We start from the raw sequence: 24,204 nt of genomic DNA, 5'->3' as shown, positions 1-24,204 counted from the left end.
CATTAGTTAATTGAATGGTGAAGCACTCAGATCTGAGAGAGGGGGAGACAGCCTGCTAGAAAATCTGATCCAATGATTTGTGTATCTCTCTGAAACCTGTCTTTTCATATCTTAACTCATATCTCTCCTAATGCATGACTGAGTCAGGGGAGGGAGCGTTAATGGCTTTTGAAGCTTTGGAGAACATCAGGACAAGGCCCACACCAGCAAAGCTTCCAGCAGGAGTTGATAGATAGTGTTAGAAAGCATGTAAGGAGTTATTGTAATCTGTACAATGTATGTACATGAACTGATGTACAATAATTATTGAGCATAACTTAAGTACAATAAATTAGCAAATGAGACCTCAGGCGAAGGATTGTCTCTGCAATATTTGGTGCCTCTAATAAGGCAACTGGTTCACCTCGATTGAACAGCAGCTCCTCTCACACAAGATCAAACTGTTTACAGACATCTTAGTGTCCACTCAGTTTATCTTACACCTCCTCTCACACAAGATCAAGCTGTGCACAGACTTCCACTCAGTTTGTCTCACATCTCCCATCTGTTGTTAGAGAAAGGTGCAACACTTTGACATGCGTAAGTCTTAAACATTAGGACTCACTGGAAACAGTCTTGTTGTATAGACACATCCTTCAGATATTGCTTCAGCGAGCAGCCAAACTCTCCCAGCTGCTTCTGTCCAACGCTCATATGCTGACGGACAAGGAAAAGATGCTGGAGAGAAAAAGCAGAAAATTGGAACAAGGGTGAGCGTGCGATTTTCAGCATCGACAGAACAAAGTGGGTGAGAGAGGGAGGGAATGGGAGAGATGTTAATGGGTCACCAGGGGAGAGAGGAAGATGTCCCTATCAGCCTTATAAGATTCATTACACATACAGGATTAAAGAGCCAGTAATGGGATAGCTTCCACTCCTGCTACCCTGGCCATTCACCAGAGATTTTGACTGGAACACTTAGTAACCAATCAGCAGTGCTTCCTCTTGCTTCCTTTGAATTTATTTCCATGTCTCAGCTGAGATTCTTCCACACATCAGCCTTTCTTTGACATTTGCTGGGCAGTGCAAAGGGAGTTTTAATCCAGCATAAAATTAAAATACCTGAAGGTGCTGGAAATATGAAAATAGACAAGAAGTGCTGAAAATGCTCAGCCAGTTGGGATGCACATGTGGAGAGAGAAAGAGATTTTACATTTCATGTTGTTGTTGACGTTTCATCAGAACTAGGAAAGGTTAGAAATGTGATAGATTTTCAGCAATTGATAGGGAGTAGGGTAAGAAAAAAGAACGAAAGGGGAGGTCTGTGATTATGGTGGAAGGTAAGAGAGATCAAATGACAAATGGACAGATACTACAATGATAGTGAGGCGTGTAATGATGTGCTGAGAATATTCTAATCCAGAAAGTCAACTGATGAAGGGTAGAACTGGATCCAATCTTTACACATTTTAACATTTATTTACGGAGCTATATATTACTAGCATACACCTCTTAAACCAGACAACCACAGATTTCATCTTCATCTATTTATATGTCAAGAGAATCCTCAATTAATGTTTCAATACAACTAAAAAAGTAATAAATATAGAATTAACAGATATCCTCCATCCTCTTTAAATAAAAATTAGTTCAAAACAAATTAAATTTGTGTTCTGCACAAAGCATTGCATCATGAGACACCTTCTTTCCGATCCTCAAGAGTGCCTTTCTACATGCATCTCTTTCTGTAAAATAATCAGTTGATGGCTTGGATCTGCCCATCTAATTTTAGAGATGTACTTCCTTTCAAGCATTTGTTCCAAGCTAACAATCTTGAAATTCTAGCCTTTTCTTGCTCTCATTATTCATGGAGTGGATATGATCCCACAATGAATGATTTTCTAAAAAACGTTAAATGATATATTCGGCAGTATTTTACCATTTTTTTGTCTAGGCGGACTTGCAACTGCCACCTAGACCGATCATGGCTGCTGCCCCTCCATTGATCGCAGGCAGAGTGGTAATGATCCCTCTCCCACCCCAGACCCACTTGCACATGGCCCCCATCTCCCCCGGCTCTGGTGGCTGTCTGACACCTCCCTCTCTCCCTTGCCCCCAATCATCAGAGAGGCACAGATCCTTCCCCTACCCCAATCAGCACACCTGCAAGTGCTCCTGGCCTTCCCCTCAATGCTAACAAGCATTTAACATGCTGGAATGCTCTCCCAAACTGCAGCTCCTAAAAACCCCAAGAATGGGCAGACAGGTAGGCAGTGCAGGAAAAAAAATCCAGCGCCCAGATTTGCAGAAGCCGACCTCAGCAAGTTGCTGGATGCTGTCGAGGCAAGGTGGAGCACCCTCTTCCCTCCAGCGGGATGCAGACCTAAGGGGAGGTGATGGCAAAGTGGCCTGGAAGCAGTTGCCGCCTCGATTAGACCATGGACTGGCTCCCAGAACAAGGAAGCAATGCCACTAAAAGGCTAATCATTAAGTGTGAATGCTGAGCCCCATCTGGCATCTTCATCCAAGTCAACCCCAGATCCCTCCACCCCCAGCACCTTGCATGTTTCCAGCCTCTGATCCCCAAATACCTTCTTCCTCCACCCACACCCCCTAGAAGTATCACAGCGCGTCCACCCCGTCGGCCCCACTCCACCCATCCCCATCCCCGTTCCCAGAAGTATCACAGCACTTCCTCTCTGAGGGCCACCTCCTGGTACTCTGCAAGAGACACACTATCATATGTTTCATGGCTCCTTCTTTCCCACAGGAGAAGAATGCTCATATTTGTCGGGAGAGGGAAAAGACAAGGGGTGATGAGCCTGGCCTCCGAATCCTCACCCGCTTTGAGAAGCGGGCGCTGAAGCTGTTGGGAGAGGAGGATGTTGGGGCCATCAGCGACATCGTGGTCAGACTGGAGCCGAGAAGTGACTATCTGTCAAACCTCCACTCAATTTGAGTCAGTTACTAGGGAGCATAAGTTTAAGGTGCAAGGGGCAAGGGGCAAGGTTTAAAAGAGATGTATGAGGCATGTTTTTACACGCGGGATGGTGGGTACCTAGAACTCACTGCAGAGGGAAGTTGTGGAAGCAGATACAGTAGTGACTTCTAAGGGGCATCTTGACGGGTAAATGAATGGTTTGGGAATAGACGGATATGGTCCCCAGAAGGGCAGGAGGTTTTAATCCAGATGGGCAGCATTGGTTGGTGCAGGCTTGGAGGGCTGAAGGGCCTGGTCTTTTTCTCTGTGCTTTGTTCCATGTTCAATGGAGAAACATCAACCAACTTTCTTGCATCCCACATTATTCTCCCACCCTTGCCCTTAACCTTGTGTCCTGTGATGCAGGAACAATTACCGACCCCCTGGGCCATCTGGCATCGCAGCCCCCACTGCGGCTCCCTCCCGTCCCACTCCTGACACCTCAGACAAGTCCTCGGAGGATGCGGGTGAAGGGGCCTCTGAGGGTGGCATCTGTTTGGCGTCAGCTTCCACTTCACAACTTACCATCCTTGACACACTCACATTGGTGGTCGAGTTAGTGGTGAGGCTTCTGGGTCACTCTCTGGTGAACATGACACACCTGATAATGTACATTGGGTGGACGAAGGAATGTCCGAGGTCTCTGGCTTGGGGAGGCCTGCCGGAGGCAAGGGCTCAGCTAGTCCCAGGCTACATGTTGGGCCTCTGAGATCACTTCTCCCTCAGCTGCTGGAGATGCAGCAACGAGCCAGGGAATGCAGAAGGGGCTGACGGCCACAGTGGACTGACTGTGAGGCTGTTGGGAGGAGTCCTAAAGCTTTAGGTGGACCAGCTGCACAACCTGGTGGGCAGTGTTGTCAGGGTGCCCAGGACCAGGGTGCCAGCTTGGCAATGCCCAAGAGAACCACACCCTGACCTCCCTGGGGCTGAGAGGGGGCTTCAATGGCCTTTGTCCTCACCAGAGGGGTGATCACTCCTGGCTCCCCCTTGATGGGGACTCAATTTAATCTCTGCTGGTGGAACCTCTCCTGGTGTGGGAAAGAGGCACTAGCAAGCCTGGGAGAGGCCCAGGCTCACTGATGATATTTAAATACCAATTTCAACATTATAACCAGCCTCACACTGATTTCTTATGCAACACAGATTACGTCCAAAAAAGAGCCGAGAAGACTTGCAATCGGTTGATGCTGCTCACAAGTCCTGCTACAGGTCCCTGCTGTTGTCTCCTTGCTGCTGTACTACTGGAGCAGCGCAGCAGGCTGGGAGAATTTCACCACGCACGCCCCCCCACCCCCCCCACCCCCCTCCTCCTATCCCCCTCCAAACCCACTGCCTCTAATTCACTTTTATTTTCATTGTGAGACACAGTTTACTTGAAGAATGGTGTGTTGATAGATTTTTGACCAAAAAATGCTTTAAGTGAAATAAATGTCACTACTCCCTCAAAAATGACCTCAAGAGTCATTCTCTGTCCTCAAAACTCACCATCTCGCCACCACTACACTCTCTTCCCCAATTTCCAGATGCAGTTTCTTCCTTCAAAATTCACGAATTTACAGAGACACTGTGGGCCCTATTTTACCATTTTCATTCTAAGAGCTGAATCTGGGCATAATGCAGATCCAACTTCAAAATCTGCTTTCAGGCGCCTCTATACACACTGAGCCTGAAAAAAAATCTCCAGTCCCATTTGTGCTGTGGGTGGGGCTTAGTGCGGCCAAAATGATTGGAGTTCTGAACTGCACATGCGCAATTGGAAAAAATTTGAAAAAGTGCGCCCATGTCAGATCGCTCCCGAGCCGCAAAAAGCAGAGAAAGCGGCCCGGGAGCAACATGCAGAAGCGATGGTGCCCACACATATCACTGTCCCCCTTATCAAAACCGCCCCCCCCCCACACCCATCACTGTCCCCCTTATCCAACCCCCCACTACCCAGACCAATCGTCACCTCTGCCCCCCCACTGATTGCCCACAGAGTGGCAGCAGACCCCCATGCCCCCAGCCCCCACACCAGAGAACCATCTGACACCCCCCGCTCTAACCAGAGATCCATCTGCCCCCCTCATCCCCACTAGTGAGCAATCGGGCCTCCCTCCTTCCCCACCACCCCAACCGCAGTCAACGATCTGGCCTCACTCCCCCCCCAACTAAGAGAATGGTTTGGCCTCACTCACCGCCCCCCCCCGCCAAAGAACATCTGACCTGCCTACCTGCCTCCTCCTCCCTTCCCATCAGACAATGATCAGCCTTCCCTCTCACCACCAGACAACGATCGGCCCTTCCCCCCCAACCAGAGAATGATCTGACCCAGCTCCCTCCCCCCACCATTGATTTGAGTCAGGGAGCCGTTGAAAGCCTGAACGTGCTCTTCAGAAGCTGGAGCGCCGATTCAGACTTTTATTTAGCAGGTCCATTATGGCGTGGTTCTGGATTGGCAAACGCGATGGTAAAGGGGGAACTGCTGATAAAGTTGGGTGGGCAGTTCATTAATTCAATTTAAATGCATGCAAATGCATTTAAATCGCCATTGCGCCCGTTTTGGGTGCGGATTGAATCGTTGCCAATCCCAAGTTTCGGTAAAGTGGCAAATCTGCGTGGATGTGGGCGCAGATTGTCTTAATGGTCTCACACCTGACTTTACCATGTTTCCGTGATGCAATAGTAAAATTGGGCCCTGTGTCTCTCTGACTTTCACCCTCCAGTTCACAAATAGCCATCCATTCTCCAAGTTCACCCAGGCATTTCACCTCTGCCTGATTATGTTTGCTGATGAGAAGAAATTACTGAGCTATTTCCCTCACTATTAAAGCAGTTTTAAATAAAGAAAACACTCGAAAACTTGAAATTTTCCACTTTTTCTATCGATTCGAAAGGCTTGGATTTGTCAAATTGAAACACATCTTTGTCTTGTCTTAATCTTTTACTACCCATTCAAATTTTCTTCTGTTAAATAAATAAAACACAAACTACAATACAAATGTCTCTCTCATGTTTGGTGGTGCAGTGGTTATGGCACTCCACTTAAAACCTAAAAATCATGAGTTCAAATGCCAGCGTTTAAAATTTATGAATCTGGTAATTTGTAAAATTATTCTTATACCATATCAAAGCAACTTTAAAACTAATATATTAAAAATGTATTTTCTGCTTTGTCACTTGCCAACACCAAATGGCGGCCATTTGGTGTACACAGAAATCCAGTGGTGTCAAACGCAGGCCAGTACACTGTGCAGTGATGTCACCTCACACACATACATTCTCTGCCTGTTTCTGTGTTGTTTCTGGGAATAAAACATTTACTAATCCTTCACAGGATGGAGTTCTTGTTCGTCATTTCTCATAACTAATTCTACACATGCTGCATTTAGATACAGCAATGATCTTTTTTACATCATTTCACCCTTGGGGGGCTGTATGTAAATGAGATGTGCAGATCAGGAGTCGTTTCCTGCCAGCTATGCAAATGTTTAAGACAAATTTGTCAACTGACCAAACCAATTCAGTTACAGAGATAGCCAATCAAAAATAAGGAGAAAGCAAGGCAATGAAATATACCAAACCATCTAGAACACAGCCGTGATAATTGAATTACTATCTTTGTTCCTGGCTGTTGCCTACTCTGTTACTCACAATAACACAACTGCTTGGCACGGTTCAGTAGTGCATGAAAAGCAATGGCAGCAAATGCACCCATTACCTTGGCATCGGTGCACATAACCAAATTCATTCCACACATGGGTGGAAAGATTATCACTCTCTCGGTGAAGGGTAAGACTGGAGCCAACCTTGATGCACTTGTACAATTATTTAGAGGGTAACACAGTGCACACAGACACAATAATCACTATTTCGATCTACATCTATTTATACAGGTTCCACGAATCATGAGTTAAGGTCCACCAATTGCATATAATTAAAGAAAACTAAAACACTGTTAGCATGGATGAGTTGTGAATAACAGAACCATGAAAAACTGAAATTTGAAAAAAATAGAAAATCAGGGTGAAAGTCATCAACCTGAAATTCTAACACTGTTTCTCTCTTCACAGTCCAACTGATTTCCAGTCATTTTAAACAACATGTTGAAATTCCCTGTTGGTACTCATTCAGCAAGATATTTCTTCATACATGAAAATACCTGGTGAAGCAACAACACAATAATACTCGCGTGCCAAACAACAATAGCAGCAAGTGATAGACAGAGCTAAGCAATGCCACAACTAGAGGATCAGATTTAAGCTCTTAAATCCTGTTACATCTAGTCGTGATTCATGGTGGACAATAAAAGAACTAACAGGAGAGGAGGCTCCACAAATATCCTCATCCTCAATGATCCATCCATGTAAAAGAGAAGACTGAAGCATTCTCAACAATCTTCAACCCAAAGTGACAAGTGGATGATCCATTTCGACCTCTGCCAAGGATCTTTCTATCCCGCAATGTGGAAAATTGCTCAGATATTTCCTGTCTACAAAAACCAGTACAAATCTAACCCATCACAGCCCCATCAGTCTACTCTTGCTGAAAGGGATCATCAATAGTGCTATCAAGTGGCACTTACTTAGCAATAATCTGCTCACTGACACTCAGTTTGGGTTCTGCCAAGGTCACTCAGCTGATGGCCTCATTATAGCCTTGGTTCAACCATGGGAAAAAGAGCTGAATGGCAGAAGTTAGGTGAGAGTGACTATCCTTGACATCAAGGCTACATTTGACCAAGTATGTCATCAAGGAGCTGAAACAAAACTGTGTTCAATGGGAAACTTTTTATTTATTCATTTACAGGATGTGGACATCACTGGCTATACCAGCATTTATTACCCATCCTTGTTGCCCCTGAGAAGGTGATGGAGACCTGCCTTTTTGAACTGCTGCAGTCCCTAAATTGTCTGTACCTCCAGAGAGCTGTTAGGGAGGGAGTTCAAGGATTTTGACCCAGTGACAATGAAGGAATGGTGATACATTTCCAAGTCTGAATCATGAGTGAGTTGGAGGTCCAGGCTAATGTTCTGGGGAAAGAGTTCAAATCTCACCACAGCAGCTGATGGAATTTAAATTTGATAAATAAATTTGGAATATAATGCTAGTCTCAGTAATGGTGACCAGGAAAACATTGTCAATTGTTGCAAAAAACTATCTGCTTCACTGATGTCTGAAATCTGCCATCCTCACCCATTTGATTTACCCATACCCATATACCAGACTCATAGCAATGTGACTCTGAATTGTCCTTTGAAATGGTCTAGCAAGCCACTCAGTTCAAGGGCAATTAGTGATGGGAAACAAATACTGGCCTAGCCAACGGTGCCCACATCCATGAATGGAAAAAAGTGAGTGAGAAAGGGAATATGAAGATGAGACAGAGCGAGAGAATGAAAGAGTGGAATGTGGTGGAGAGTAGGAGGCAAGAAGTATACAAGAGGAAAGCAAAACAAAGGGAAGAAAAGTGATTTATTTTTCCCCTGTGAGAGCCACATTTAAATAGCAATCTGAGGTGTGTGTGAGCACAGTCTGTTACTCCAAATCACATTACCATCCTGGTATTTACTGGGCTAAATCTGACAGAGTTAACTGTGAGCAGAGATATGTTAAACACTGCGAGCAGAGTGTGAAACTCAGTCAGTGTGGGAGACTAACACTGACAGCCCAGCAGCTCCAAGTAAATTGTATGGCTTCTCCATTCACTAACTGCTAATTAGATCAACCAAACACTAACAATCTGTCATACACAAAGAGCCAAATTCAATTAAAAACCTGACACATAGGCTCTGAGCCAATACCATTAGCATCGCTGTGATACAAGCAGAACCTGCCTAGAAAAGCCTTAACTGCAGAGGTACAGACACTGGAGTATTTAAAGTAACGAAGGGAGCAGTCTGTGTCAGAGTAATCAGATTATCTGGACTAGATATGTCAGGGGAGCCAGGGCAATTTCTATTGGACATGAGCATAGAAGCTGGCTCGATATCAATAGATGTTTGTTTATTAAGAGTGTTATTGTTCATACAAGTTGGCAGCCCATATGGTGAGCGCAGTGCTTCAAAAAGCAACTGGAGAAAGAACTGGAGAAACTCCTCATTGTGGGCAATATAGACCAAGCTGTGTAGAAGAGAAGGAAATCCCTCTTTGAAGTAATTATTTCATTAGTCCCACTGCACTGGTCTCCTCACAATTCTGCAAATGTATCCTTGGTTGTAAGGGTTTGTGCAGTAAGTCTCACTTACAGGTTTAAAGGCTCGTAAGGTTGAACATTAGTGGGTTTTTTTTGCAAAAATATAATTTATTCATATAACTGTTCATTCATACATAACGTTGATTAGAGCACAGCTAGAATATTGTGTGCAGTTCTGGAATCCACATTGTAGGAGGGAATGTGTAGCAGTGAAATGGTGCAGAGGAGATTTACCAGAATTTTGCCTGGAGTGGAGTATTTTAGTTATGACGAGGGATTGAAAAGACTGGGGTTGTTTTCCTTGGAGCAGGTGAAACAGGGGAGAGGATATAATTGAGGTGTATAAGATTATGAGGGGCATAAATAGAGTAGAAAAGAAGAACCACTTCCCCTTGTTGGAGGGATCAATGACCAGGGGGCATAGATTTAAGGTAAGAGGCAGAAGGTTGAGAGGGGACGTGAGGAAAATTTTTCACTTTGAGAGAGGTGGAAAACTGGAACTCAATACCTGAAAGACTGTTGAAAGCAGAGACCCTCCTAACATTCAAGAAATATTTAGATGTGCACTTGCGATGCTAAGGCATACAAGGCTATGGGTCAAGTACTGGAAATTGGGATTAAAATAGGTGATCTGTCTTTGGGCGGAATAAACACAATGGGCCTGTAATAACTCCACAGAAGTGAAAGTCCTGACACGAAGTTACTTTATTTACACCATACATCTGTACACAACCAGCTCTCCAGTTGCTCCTTGCCGAATGAAGGCTGGGAATCTGACACACCTGCTTTAAATAGGGAGCATGAGGCTCCCTGATTTAACCATCAATTAGGACATATCAGGTAGTTCATACCCTAGCAAGCCCACCTGATTAGCCTGGCTGAAGGCATCACACTCCTCCCCACCAAAGTCTGAGGAATCTCCTCAGTTTGCTTCCCTCAGGGTCCTTTTCAGTGCTTAAGCACCAGGTCAGGCTTCTCCAACTCGATCTCTGATGTCGGCGGAGTGTAATAGTTGGGCGCCCGTCTCTTCCGCCATGAATACCGGAGATCTGGTTTCTCGTCCACTTCAGGTGATAGGGGAATTGCTACAGCTTTGTCCATTTCGGACCCTGAGGTCCCCACCAAGGGTGCAGGGGAGGCGGTACTGGCTTGTCGAGAGAGACTCTGCTCATCCCTAGGACTGCAGAGCGGACTCGGCTCCAGAACGGGTGGAGAACTTGAGGGCCAGATCTGGTCCAGGTGTTTCCTTATCACTGCCTCGCCTATGTGTACTCGTTAGGATACCGGTCCGGTCCTGGACTCAACTGTTCCGGTTACCCAGGCAGGTCCATTTGCATAATTTTTGACCAAAACTCTCTCCCCTGCTTCAAAGTGCCTCTCTTGGTGAGTGCTGTTATGGCCCCTGCATTGGGCTTTCTGGTGTCTTTCCACCTTTCCTCCCAGGTTTGGCAACAACAGGCTCAGTCTGGTGCCGGGCCATCTGCCCACCAGTAACTCCGCTGGCGCAGTTGCCTTGTGGCTTGTGGAGTGGTCCTACAGTCAAATAACAACCTTGAGAGTTTTGTTTCTAATGAGACTGCTGGCTGTTTTTTCAACCTGGATTTAACGTCTGGACTGCTCTCTCCACTAGCCCATTTGATGCTGGGTGATGAGGTGCCGTTGTGAAGTGCTGGATCTCATTTGATTTCATAAATTTTGTGAACTCAAGGCTGGTGAACACTGAACGATTATCGGAAACTAATACTTCCGGGATCCCGTGTGTTCTGAATGAGATGCGCAGTTTTTCAATGTTTGACACCGTGTTTGCCGAGGTACTTTATAACTACTTGGAATGGGCATCTAATATCACCAGAAACATGGACCCCATAAACGGGCCTGCAAAATTGACATGGAGTCATGACCATGGTCTGCCTGGCCATTCCCATGGGCCTCACTCAGGTGACCATTTTCCAGCTGGAAGATATTTGGCCAATCTAACTGAATCCCTTTTAGCCAATTTTGCCCCAACAGGCTTGCTCCCGAACCTTCCACTACCATTACTGGGAACCTAACTAATTGTTTCTGTAAGCAACTGGCATATGGGTTGTACCCATCACTTTCAGCGGATTCCCCGTATAGGTCCTCAGCTTTGCCAAAATTTTGATCAGGGCTAAGAGTTGGAGTCCAGTGTGTATCTTGTTAAACACTGTCTCCCCTATGACCATGCTGCTGGACATCCATTCAGTCTCACTGACACTTTGATGGATTCTGATTTTGTCATCGTTATGCACAGCAGCTGTTCCTCATCAGAGGTAGGCGGAGCTTCCAGGTTGTGCATTCTCCTGCCCCTCGGCCTGTGTGTCCTTTTCGGCCTTGCTGGTTTAGGAGATTTGCTTTTCCTCTGTGCATCCTGACACTGGCAACCATAGCAATTTCATGTTAGATGGGGCTCTGTAGGAATTGCTGTCACTCTGGGTTTAACCTGACCTTGTCTAGGTGTGGTTCTTCGGGCAGACTTGGGCTCCCTCATATCCAAATCTTTCCAGAGGGCCGCTATGTAGTGGTCTTCCCTGCAGTGACTGTCCCCTAACCCAGTCTCCCTGGTGTTGGCCTCCACTGTCATCAGGATACCTTGGAAATCATGTGCTCCCCTTGTTGACTTTTCTAATGACCAGGCCAGCTGTAATGCCTGTTCACAGTCCAACTGGGCCTCCACCAACAGGCGTTTCTGTATTGTCATATCATTAATTCCGCACACCAACCAGTCTCGAAGCATCTTATTTAGTGTCCCCCTGCATTCACAAGCTTCCACCAGACGTCTTGGCCTTGTTAGAAAACTGGTAATTGACTCCTCCACTTCTCTAAATGTGGAATAAAAATGGTACCTTCACAGGATCAGGAGTGGCTTGGGGTTGTACTATACTTGAATTAAGTTTGACAACTCTGGGAAGGAGTTTGTGTCCGGTACCTCCGGGAAAGCATAATCAAGGAAGCTGTTGGTCCACATGCAGTCAGCAAGATAACCTTTTGCTTCTCCGTGTGGCAGGCTGGGGATAGTTCTAGTCCCCTGGGTCGTGTGTCCGGCTACAGCTTCTGGAAGCTTGAGTTTCAGAGCTGGAGCAGCATCTGGAGAGACACTGTGAAGCATCCACGAGTCAGAGAGTATTGTGGATAGCATGCGTAGAGAGGGGGTCACTCCGCAGGCAGGAAAGGAATGGGTGATCACCAGGCAGAGCAAGAGAGACAGGCAGGTAGTGCAGGAATCGCCTGTGACTACTCCCCTGCAGAACAGATATACCACTTTGCATACTATTGAGGGGAATGACCTCTCTAGGGAAAGCAGCAGCAGCCAAACTCATTGCACCATGGTTGGTTCTGCTGCAGAGGAGATGGGTAAAAAGTGTGCCAGTGCAATTGTTATAGGGGATTCAATTGTAAGGGGGATAGACAGGTGTTTCTGTGGCCGCAAATGAGGATGATATGTTGCCTCCCTGGTGCTAGGATCAAGGATGTCTCGGAACAGCTGCAGAACATTCTGAAGGGGGAGGGTGAGCAGCCAATGGTCATAGTACAATTGGTATAAATGACATGGGTAAAAAAAAGGGATGAGTTCCTAAAAGCAGAATACAGGGAGCTAGGAAGAAAGTTAAGAAATCGGACCTCAAAGGTAGTGAACTCAGGATCACTAGCGGTGCCATGTGCTAGTCGGAGTAGAAATGAGAGCATATATTGGATCAATACGTGACTGAAGAGATGGTGTCAGAGGGAGGGCTATTTTCTCTGCTATATACCTCCATGATTCTCTGACTAAAATCTGAAAGACACATTGCAAAACATTTCAAATTGTTATACACAAATATAGAAAGTATAGCCCAGACTAGAAACTAACTCCATGTTGACTTCTATCAGAATCTCTCCTTAGTTAGCATGTCTGCTGTCATGTGATACTCTACATAAAAGTATGAGCAGTACTGTTTTCCATTCCCATTTTAACCCTTGCTATGCCAAACAGCCTTAAACTACATCCTCTTTACATATTTATCCAATTTCCTTTTGAAATTTACTATGGAATCCATTTCTGCTATCCATTTTACGTAGCACCCACTCCAGATTCTCACAAACAATTCTTCTCCTCTTATCTCTGCTTCTTTAGTCAATTCTCTTCAATCTGTGTCCACCCATTACTGAACTCCTCCCTGGCCTTCGACCAGTGGATGTGTTTCTCCTGATTTACTTCATTAAAGGCCTTTCAGAATTCGAAGCAGCTAGGTTAACTTAGGCAATAAGTTGGACACTGGGCTGGAGAGAACTTTGCTAATTTATTTCCACCTCTCCTCCCTACCCCCCTTGTCCCCTCTCCCCCTGCCCCCACCCCCAACCAAACTCTGCTAAGGGCTGAGGAAGTTTTTTACACTGGTTTGTTGACTTTGGCAGATTAGTCAGCTGCCTGTGGGAGAACATGTTGGGAGTCCTGACAATTCAGGGTGGGTTCACTGGACTGGTCTGTCTCTTCCTAACCATCAGTCACTCCACCTTGAGCAGTTGAAGATACTGTGACAATTCCCTTGCAGCTGTTAGTGAGCATGGCTTCATCCAACAATAACTTGCATCTTGAGAGTATCTTGACACAGTGACAGAACTTCACAAAATCATTACCAAAGATTGACAAGAAGCCACATAAAGACATGAGGCTGAAACCCTAATGGTCATTGAAAGAATGTGATAAAGAGGGTTAGAAATGCGGAGCTGTATACGGACGGAATTCCACAAGTTAAGATCAAGACAGCCAAAGGTGCAGAACCCTGGGAGGACAAAAAGAAGAATAAGTGAGGTAAATGAGGGCTAAGAGAGAGGTAAGTGAGAGCTAAGAGAGGGGTAAGTGAGGGCTGAGAGGGGTAAGTGTGGTAAGTTAAGGCTAAGAGAGGGGTAAGCAAGGTAAGTGAGGACTAAGAGGGGGGATAAGTGAGGGCTAAGAGAAGGATGCGTGAGGGCTATGAAGGGGTAAGTGAGAAATAAGAGATGGGTAAGTGAGCACTGAGGGTGAAAAGTGAGGGCTAAGAGAGGGAAAGTGAGGGCTAAGAGAGGGTAAGGAAGGGCTAAGAGAGGGGGTAAGCGAGGTAGATAAGAGTGAAGAGAGGGGTAAGTGAGGGCTAGGAGTGGGGTAAACAAGTTGACTGAGGGCTCAGAGGGGGTAAGCAAGATAAGTCAGAGCTCAGAGCAGGGTGAATGAGATAAGTGACGGCTGTGAGTGGGGTAAGCAAAGGGATACAGTGAGTACTTTTACTAAACTTGTTGAGTGATCACAACTAAAAAACTGAAGTGTATATAATGTGTGTTCTATATGCTAGGTGCACACAGCATCATATCTTTGCACAGACTGAAAGTCTATTCAGTGCTACTAAGACAAAGATTTGCTCTGGAGAAGGTGTTTGTAAGAAGGAGCTGATCGAAAGGACCATTCAATGTTATGGCTGAAAATAAGGAGGAAAAAAAACAGATAAGTGAGGCAACAAAGAGTGGAAAAAAAGACATTTCATTTATATGTCATCTTTCATGATTTCAAGAGGCCCCAGTGATTTTATCTCTAAAGACTACTCTAAAGTAGTTTTTTTTGAAGAGCAGTCTCTGTTCTAATAAATGGAAAGAAAGCAACCAATTTGTTTACAGCAAGCTCTCACAGACAACAATATGATGATCAGCAGATGAACCATTTCAGTGATATTTGTAGAGGGGATAAATATTGGTTAAGAACGCAGGGGACAACACCTCTGCTCTGCTTCAAAATGAGACTGCTTACAGAAACAGTAGAAGAATCTTCCTTGAATATCTCGTGAAAAAGCTTTGGCAGTGCAAAGTTATCTCAGTACTACACCGTGAGAAAGAGCCTCAATTATACGTCAAGGTCTCTCAAGAGGGTCTTGAACCCATAACCTGAATCAAGAGCACCAGGAACTATGTCATGACTGATCTAGCGCCTGTCAGATTTGACTTTTAAAATCCTAAAAAGTATACTTCAAAACACTGGGAAAAATCCCATTGTTTAAAGATATTGGGTGGAATCTTACCAGAATTTGGCAGTGCCAGTTTTGGTGAGGAAGCTGGTGTTGAACTCTCCAACTTAATTGGCCAGTTTTCTCTCCAGATCTTGTCACTTTAACTGCCAAAAAAATGTTTGCGTGGTTTGTGGCATCACTCTGATGAGGCGGAAACTCTCAGTGCCAGGAACTGGTGCCATTGAGATCGGAGGCACCGTTTATAAAGGGCGCTCCGATAACTAAAAAAAAATCTTCCCTACACCACAGAGGTGGCCTTTTCTCGTCCCCCCCCTCCTCCACAGCCAACCCTGTTATCATCCCATCATCCCCATCCCACCCTGTAACCCGCAATTATCACCAGCATTGATATCCCCTTCTCCCTGCACCCACCTCATCCTTCTGCTCCCAGCCATCATCACCAGCACCAACTCAACCCCACCACCACCCCCCCTCCTCTCCCCCACCCTGATCATCAGCGGCATGCCCATTGCTGGCAGTTCTGCTTCCCCACACCACCTCAAATACATGAAACCCCACACGTGAGACTCACCCTACGGACTACCCCTGGCATTGCCCCCATACAGTTGGCACTGCCTGACCATGTTCCTCTAACCTGGAAACTGTAGTCACCTGTGCAACTCTGGGAATATCTCCATGACAGGTTCATGTCTGGGTGAACCGTAGCTATGAAAATCCCGCGATCTTGCAAGGGGGCTCTTTATTAGATTTAAATGTAATTAAGTTATTGCAAATCAGGTTCTTGTTTATTATAGGTGTGAGCCTGCTTATGTCGTTGGCTTGGGGCAGCGAAAATCAGAGATCACAATCTCGCCAGCAAGATACACAATTTTTAGTTTCACCAGATGTTGGGCCCCCTCGAGCGATCTTGCAGATAGAAAGTGGAAGTTAATATTCCACCCTACAGAAAAGAAGGAGTGTTCTGAGTCTTGATTTCCAAAGCAGTCCGTCAACAAGTTTTATACAAGTTCAACAACACTTTACTGTTTTCTGATTCAATTTCTGGGCTGACAGATGGAGCAGAGGTTCTTTCATCTCAGTGGGAAGCAGCTGAATCGCTACAAGGCATCATATTCTCTCTGTTCCCTAAGCCTCTCCACAGATGTTGCTGTTCCTGCCACATACATTGTTCAAGTAACGGACATAGACTCGGCTGCAGTGAGACCTGTGTCCCAGAGGGGCTGGATCCTCTTGTATTAGTAAAAGTCCGAACACCAGCAGACTGCTTCCTGCCACAGCAGCTCAGAGCCTTCACTCAACCAGTAACATGCAGCGTCAATGCAAGAGCTGCAATCCTTTAATAAACCCAGTGTAACCCTGGGCTCAGTCGATAGTGCAAGGAAGGCATGGATTCAGGTTCAACACAGTAAAAAGTCTGACAACACCAGGTTTTAGTCCAACCTATTTATTTGATAATATACTCACAAGCTTTCGAGGAATAGGTTGGACTAAAACCTGGTGTTGTCAGACTTTTTACTGTGTTTACGCCAGTCCAACGCCGGCATACCCACATTCAGGTTCAACACCAGAGATGTGAGGACATAATCCAGATAGACACTGTGTGCAGGGAGTGCTGCACTGCCAGTGGATCCACAGTTTAGATGAAATGTTAAACCAAGATCCGTGTGTCTCCTGAACATCACAGAACCACAGACCTGTTACAATGCAGAAGGAGGCCATTTGCCCAGTGTGTCTGCACTGGTTCTCCAAACAAGCATTATGGTTGAGTGACATTCTCCTGCCTTTTCCACATACCCCAGTACATTGGAGTGCCTTGATTGAACCTGCCACCATCACTTCCAGAGAGTGCATTCCAGACCTGAACCACTTCTGTGAAAAAGATTTTTCTCACATCTCATCTGCCTCTTTTGCAAATCACTCTAATGCTGTGCCCTCTCATTCTGGATCCTTTTATGATTGGGAACAATTTCTCCCTATCAATTCTGTCCCGCTCCCTCATGATTTGAAACACCTCTGTCAAACCTAACATTAAATCAAATATAAAAGATTAACACTATTTCAAAGAAGAGCAAAGGTTTCTCCACAGTGTAGTGGTCAACAATAATCCCTCATTTAAACTGATGATCAAACCATTATCCCATTCTAGTTTATGGGTGCTGGCTGTGTGTCAGTCGATGCATCACAACAGTGAGGATGCTTGATCTGTCATTTTCTGGCCATAAAGCATGGTGGGCTATCCTGAGTTTGTGAAACTGGACCCTGAGTTCCTCCTCCCTGTGCCTCCACAGGCACAGGCAAGCTGCACAGCACAGGGGATGACACAAACTCAACACTGGAGCATGTGCCTGGGAATTCTGATCTGCGGATCTGTGGGAGTTAGTCAGAGTAGGCAAGGGCCTATGGAATTGGCGGAAGTCTGTAGGAATCCTATCCGCTGCCAAAACCAACACTGTTAAACAGAGAATTGACAGAAAAGTAGTGGGCAATGGAAACATTCAATTTCTGCTTCCTCCACAATCTCTGCCAATGTCCCCAGTGACTAAAGGACACATACGTGCTACCATTGAGGGCAATGTTGCCTCAATTCTTTTTTGGGAATGCACAAGGAATTTAAGTGCTTGGTTCCTTTAAGGCTTTATGCATGGTGATGCATACAAGGTAATTTAAAGGGACAAGCTTGTGCATTGGGAAATTTCAAGTGGTTATGTAGTCACATGGCCACAAGGATTACAGGGAAGGTAAATTGAGATATTTATTACACAGTTCTGGCTTTCCTGTGTGTCAGGTGATGCATTACAGTGCAGGCTAAAGCCAAAACACAACCAATATCCCAGGACAGTGACTGACAAGGGTATCCCTGGGTGGACTTATCATCTCACTTGTTCTGGATTGGGGAAATCAGCACCCGTGAAGAGCTGTGCACAGGATGTGAGTTTTGGTGGTGATGCGTCTCAGCAGGAGTCAATGCTTTTGGGATTTCTGGATGATGGCTATATGGGAGAATAAATAATTTTTTATGATAAATCACTCTTTGCAGAAGATCTTGATTCATATAGCACACAAACACTCCCAGATCCCAGAATCCCATTTCACCCATTCATTCAGACAGAGGCTATGGTGATGGATTTCACTAAATGTTCTAACACAGACTGGAGGACAGGACAAGATCTTCCCCATGAAAGTAGTTCCGCCTTCACTAATCTCCAAATGATACTTTCCTTGTTACACTTTTCTGAATTTTTTTACCATTAAGGTAGGTTAGATACAGAGTAATGCCCCCTCTACACTGTCTCCATCAAACACTCCCAGGATAGGTACAACAGTGTTGGATACAGAATAAAGCTCTTCCTAGACTGCCCCATCAAACATTGTAAAAAGTCTGACAACACCAGGTTTAAGTCCAACCGATTTATTTGATAGTAAACTCACTAGCTTTCGAGGGGTTTCCCTCTTCTTCAGGTGAATGGAGAGTTCTGGCCTCAGACAGAGCATATACCCCTCGAAAGCTAGTGAGTTTACTGTCAAATAAATCAGTTGGACTTAAACCTGGTGTTGTCAGACTTTTTACTGTGTTTACCCCAGTCCAACGCCGGCATATCCACATCATGGCCATCAAACATTCCCAGGACAGGTACAGCATGGGGTTAGATACAGAGTAACGCTTCCTCTACACCATCTCCATCAAACACTCCCAGAACAGGTACAGCAAGGGGTTTGATACAGAAAAAAACTCCCTCAACATTGTTTGCATCAAACTCTCCCAGGACAGGCGCAGCACAGAATTAGATACAGAGTAAAGGTCCCTTTACACTGTCCCCATCAAACACTACCAGGATAAATACAGCATGGGGTTAGATTCAGAGTAAAACTCCCTCTCCACTGTCCCCAACGAACACTCCAAACACTCCCAGGGCAGGTGCAGCTTGGGGATGGATACAAGTAAAACTCTCTCAACACTATCCCCAGAGAAAACTCCTGGGATAGGTATGCACAGGGTTAGATACAGAGTAAAGCTCCCTTTACACTGTTCCATTAAATACTTCCAAGGCAGGTACGGCACAGTGTTAGATACAGAGTGAAGATCCTGCTAATACTATCCCCATCAAACACACCCAGGACAAGTACAGAATGTGGTTCAATACAGGGTAAAGCTCCCTCTACACTGCCCATATCAAACACTCTCAGGACAGGTACAACATGTGGTTAGATACAAAGTAAAGCTCCCACTACACTATACACATTAAATATGTATAGGACAGATACAGCACGGCGTTAGATATACAGTAAAGCTACCTCCACTCTGTCCTCAGCAGAGACTCCCAGGACAAGTACAGCGCAGGATGAGGTACTAAGCAAAGCTTCCTCTATTCTGTCCCCATCAAACAAAACCAGGGCAGATACAGCATAGAGTTAGATACAGAGTCAAGCTTACTCTACACTGCCCCATCAAATTGTCACAGGGCAGGTACAGCACAGGGTTAGATTTCGAGTAAGCTCCCTCCCCACTGTTCCAGGACAGGTGCAGCAAAGATTAGGCATCCAGGGTAGTACTCAATGTACCCTACAATGCGTAATTTAATGTGCCACTTAGTTCAATATTCATTTTATCATTTAATATACTACTCAACAAACTACATAAAGCATTCTCCAAAACACCAGACATGAGCCTGGTCCGAAGCCTTATTCAAGTCCAAGTCCACACCTCTCTCACAGTGGGACAGAATCCTACTTAGATGTATAATCAAAAACAGAAAGTGCTGGAAAATCTCAGCAGGCCTGGCAGTTAATATTTCCGGACCAGAGTGACTCTTCCTCAGAACTGGGGGGAAGTGAAAATGTGACAGCATTTATACCGTTGAAAAGGGGAAGGGGAGTAAAGGGAAGGTGGGAATAGCGTATACAACAGGAGGAATTAAATAATATAGGTAATATGGAACAAAAGGCAAGGAGAGTGGTAAGGGTTGTAATAAAGAAATAAAGCATTTGTCCAAAGCGAATGTGAATGACTGAATAATGAACAGCTCTGTCTGAAATTAAAATCATAAGAACAAGATACAGATTGGAACTTGGCAACAAAACATCAAAATGGGGAGGGAGTTCAATATCTGAAAATGCTGAAGTCCAGAAGGCTGCAAAATATCTAATTGGAAAATGAGGTTCTGTCCCGGAGCTTCACTGGAACACTGCAGCAGACCCAGGCTATGAGAGGCATCTAGACAGCTCAGATGGCAAACCTGACAGTTGTGATCACGAGTGGAGGTGTTTCACAAAGTGGCCACTCCAGTTAGGTTCCACTCAGATCTGTTTTGTTGGTTAATAGCCTTCTTTAATCCATGAAGACAGAACATACGAGATCTTAGAGTGGCCACAAACCTAGCATGTAGCAGTCACCACCTCACTACCTCATAGAATTTAACAGGGCAGTGGGCACACTAACAATTAAATTCAGAATGGACAAACTGCGGCCCTGGTTTCGGATCAGAGGAACTGAGTACCAAGCCAAGCCAAACCTTATCACCACTGCTCAGAAACACCTTCCACTTGGACCACATCACAGTGACCAGAAGCAGGAACAAAGTCTGACTTCCCTGCCCCAGCTGTTATTTCTGAAGGGTGAAACTGATTATAACGTTCCATCAATGCTGTGGCTGAGGAAGTCCTTCACTCAGAGCTTTCAAGTTCTTTATTCCAGGGAGCTGTGGAAATTCAATTCATGGACAATATCCAAGACAGGAATTGATAACTCGATCAATTAAAGCCTAATGATATCAAGGGATAAGTATGGGGATAGCACAGGGTCAGAGAGATTGAGGTAGATAATCAGCCATATAGTGGAACATGCTCAATGGGCTGAATAGTCTACTCCTGCATTAATGTTCAAAGTTCCAATACTGTTCACATTGGGCTGGTATGGCCATACACCCCTCCACTACTACTCTGGAGTTAACTACCTGCTGAAAAGCAGCCATTCCTTTCTCCCACCCTCACTTCTAAGAGACACCCCAGAGGCTGATGTGAAAACAGGAAATGCTGGGAAGATGATGCATACTCACTGAACAGGTCAAATTCTCACTGTCCATCACTTTCTGCTGTAGGTCGAGCCACATCGTCTGAAAGCAGAGACACAGGAGTAAGAGGGAGCAGTAATGGTACAGTTAATCCATGCACTCCAACCCCCTTCCCCATGCCTACCCCCTCCCAGCTCCACCCTACCCTCCAGTGTGTAGAATTTCACAGCCAATGTTTAGTCCACTACTTAGGAATCACATGGGGAATAGAAGCACCATCACTGCAACATTTCATGGCCAAATGTTGCGGTTAACCTTGCATCTACTGGGAGTTCCAAACAGAACAGAGACTAAAATGGCACCATCTCTATTTCTATGTGCTGTCCATTGTTAAATAGTTTAAACACATGATTTGCAAGTTGCCCCCTCCTCACCACCAAATGCCACTTCCCACCATGCCTTCTCCCCTCCCCAAAACTCTCAGTTATGGCACAGTGGTCTCACCTTTGAGTTCAAAGATTGTGGTTCAAGACCCACTCAGAGGGTGGAACATAAAACCAGATCCAGGCTGACATTCCCATGCTGCACCACCAAAGGTGTGGAAATCTTTAACTGAGGCCCGATGTTTCCCTTCTGAATGGAAAAGATCTCAGTGCTCGACTCGAAAGGAGGTGATGCATCCATTCTCTCCAGTGTCTTGACCAAGGTTTATCCCTTAACTAACAACACAATCTGCTCTTCCTCACATTGCTGTTTGTTGGAGCTTACTGGTACAAAGCAGCTCCTGTGTTTTCTACATAAAGCAGTGACTGCACTCCAGAAAACATTGTTCAAAGGTGCGCAAATAATTCAATGTGAAAGATGCAAGACTTTCTTTGACCTTACATTGGTATCTGAAAGGACCGTGATACAAAATTAATGAGGCATCGTATAGCTGAATAGCAGCTATCTGAAAGCTGACCAGAAGAAGTTGTTGGTGAGCTATTCAACCATGAACAGAATCACTGCGAAGTCTGATCTAGTCCATATGTTGGCATTCACAACTTAACCTACAGGTTTCTGTAAGTTAAGGCAGCATCAGGAATCCAGGTGTAGCACAGACCAGGAATTGAATATTTGGTTCCATGAGATCATTAGAAAAAAGGAGCCTTTCAAATCTGCTATGCCATTCAGCAAGACCTACCAAGGCCTTAACTTCACTCTCCTGCTTGCTCCCCATAACCTTTGACTACCTAACTAAAGCCCCACCTGACTAGACCCCAATCTGACTAAACCCTGAACTGACTAGATCCAACCTGACAACTTGTCCCATCTGACTAAACCTCCACTGAACTATCCACCCATCAGCTGCACCCTATCCACTTCATACACCCACCCATCACCCAGCTCCCACCTACCCACCACACAAACCTACCCACTACCGGTCACTCAGCCCACCTCACCCATCTACCCAGTCACCAAACTACCATCCTACCCACCTAACCCATTTGACACTCTATCCACTTTCCACCCTACCCACTTACTATCCTATGCACATGCCACCCTGCCACCATACACACCTGGCACCATATTCATCTACCATCTTATCCTTTTACTCTCTCCAATTCCTTATGTACATACCTTATCTCCATAACACTTTAAGAAGTTTTTGGACATTTGAATTCTTTCCTTTCAGAACATGACAGCTAGTGCTATAAAAAGGGGGTGTGACTTGTCTTCTTCACTGCTATGAAGTAGCTCTAGTTCAGGTGTGCTCCGCATTTCTGGAGAGGCCAAGATCGGACATATGGAGCTCCAGTGTGATGGAGAGAAGTAGCAGTGCAGTGGAAATCTGGTAGAAATTCAGGCCATTATGTAAAGCAAACAATTTTAAAAGGAACACAGGGCAGAGAGTTGTGTGAGTGTGTGACTCATTAATGGTAACAGGAAAAGCTGTTAAACAATACATACTGCATTCTAACAAGGGGTACAATACAGCAGGATGGAAATTATCCATCAGTAGTTAGACCCAAGCTGAATTATTGTGTCCAATTCTGGGCATAACATCTTAGGAAAGATGGCAAGGTTTGAGATAGGCTTACTGAGGAGATTTATAGAAATGGTTCCACAAACGAGAGACATCCATTAACGTTGAGAGACTGGAGAAGCTGGGATTATTCTAACAGCAAGCAAAGTTAAAGGACATTTAATAGAAATTTTCACAATTGGGTGGTTAACGGTGAGGCGGAGTGTCTTGGGCTATAAGAAGATATAGATGTGTTAGTCAAATGGGCAGATAAGTGGCCGAAGGAATTAACCCTGAACAGTGTGAGATGATACACTTTGAAAGGAGTAATTTGACAAGGAAATATTCAATGAACGGCATGACACTAGGAAGTTCTGAGGGACGAAGGAACCTTGGCATGTTTAGTCCATAGATCTCAGAAGGCAGAAGGGCATGTTAGTGGGGTAGTGAAAAAAGCATATGGGACACTTGCCTTTATCAATCAAGGCACAAATTACAACAGGTTTATTTGGTAATAAACGCCACTAGCTTTCGGAACGCTGTTCCTTCATCAGGTGAGTGGAGAGTTCTGATCACAAAATGTGTGGAACCCTCCACACACCTGACGAAGGAACACTGTTTCCGAAAGCTTGTGGGATTACTATCAAATAAACTGGTTGGCTTAAACCTGGTGTTGTGAGACTTCTTACTGTGTTTATATTGGGACAGAGAAGACTGAGGGATGAACTGATTGAGGTGTACAAGATTATGAGGGGCATGAACAAGGTGGCTAGTACGCAACTGTTCCCCTTAGTTGAAGGGTCAATCATGAGGGGACATAAGTTCAAGGTAAGGGACAGGAGGTTTAGGGGGGATGTAAGGAAAAACTTTTTTTATTCAGAGGGTTGTGATTGTCTGGAATGTGCTTCATGGGAAGGTGGTAGAGACATCCTTTAAAAAGTACCTGGATGAGCAGTTGGCACATCATAACATTCAAGACTATGGGCCAAGTGCTGGTTAATGGAATTAGGGCATGTGTTTCTCACATGTCGGTGCAGAATTGATGGGCTGCAGGGTGTCTTCCAGGA

The 24,204-nt window shown here is 45.1% G+C and overlaps 1 protein-coding gene across 1 annotated transcript in view; it reads right to left on the bottom strand.

Annotated features, from left to right (window-relative positions):
• necab2 (N-terminal EF-hand calcium binding protein 2) overlaps nt 1–24,204 on the bottom strand; it is a 165,326-nt gene that overhangs the window by 16,150 nt on the left and 124,972 nt on the right. Inside the window, exons 9-10 of the mRNA XM_080187276.1 lie at nt 21,178–21,234; nt 605–717 (exon numbers count right to left, since the gene is read on the bottom strand). Coding sequence (XP_080043402.1) covers nt 605–717; nt 21,178–21,234 — 170 coding nt within the window. The remainder of the gene's footprint in view (nt 1–604; nt 718–21,177; nt 21,235–24,204) is intronic.

This window comes from Carcharhinus amblyrhynchos, chromosome 4 (genome assembly GCF_965287045.1).
Source record: "Carcharhinus amblyrhynchos chromosome 4, sCarAmb.v2.hapA, whole genome shotgun sequence".
Taxonomy (NCBI): Eukaryota; Metazoa; Chordata; class Chondrichthyes; order Carcharhiniformes; family Carcharhinidae; genus Carcharhinus; species Carcharhinus amblyrhynchos.
The sequence above is the reverse complement of the archived record's forward strand: the minus strand, read 5'-3'. Positions and strand labels throughout refer to the sequence as shown.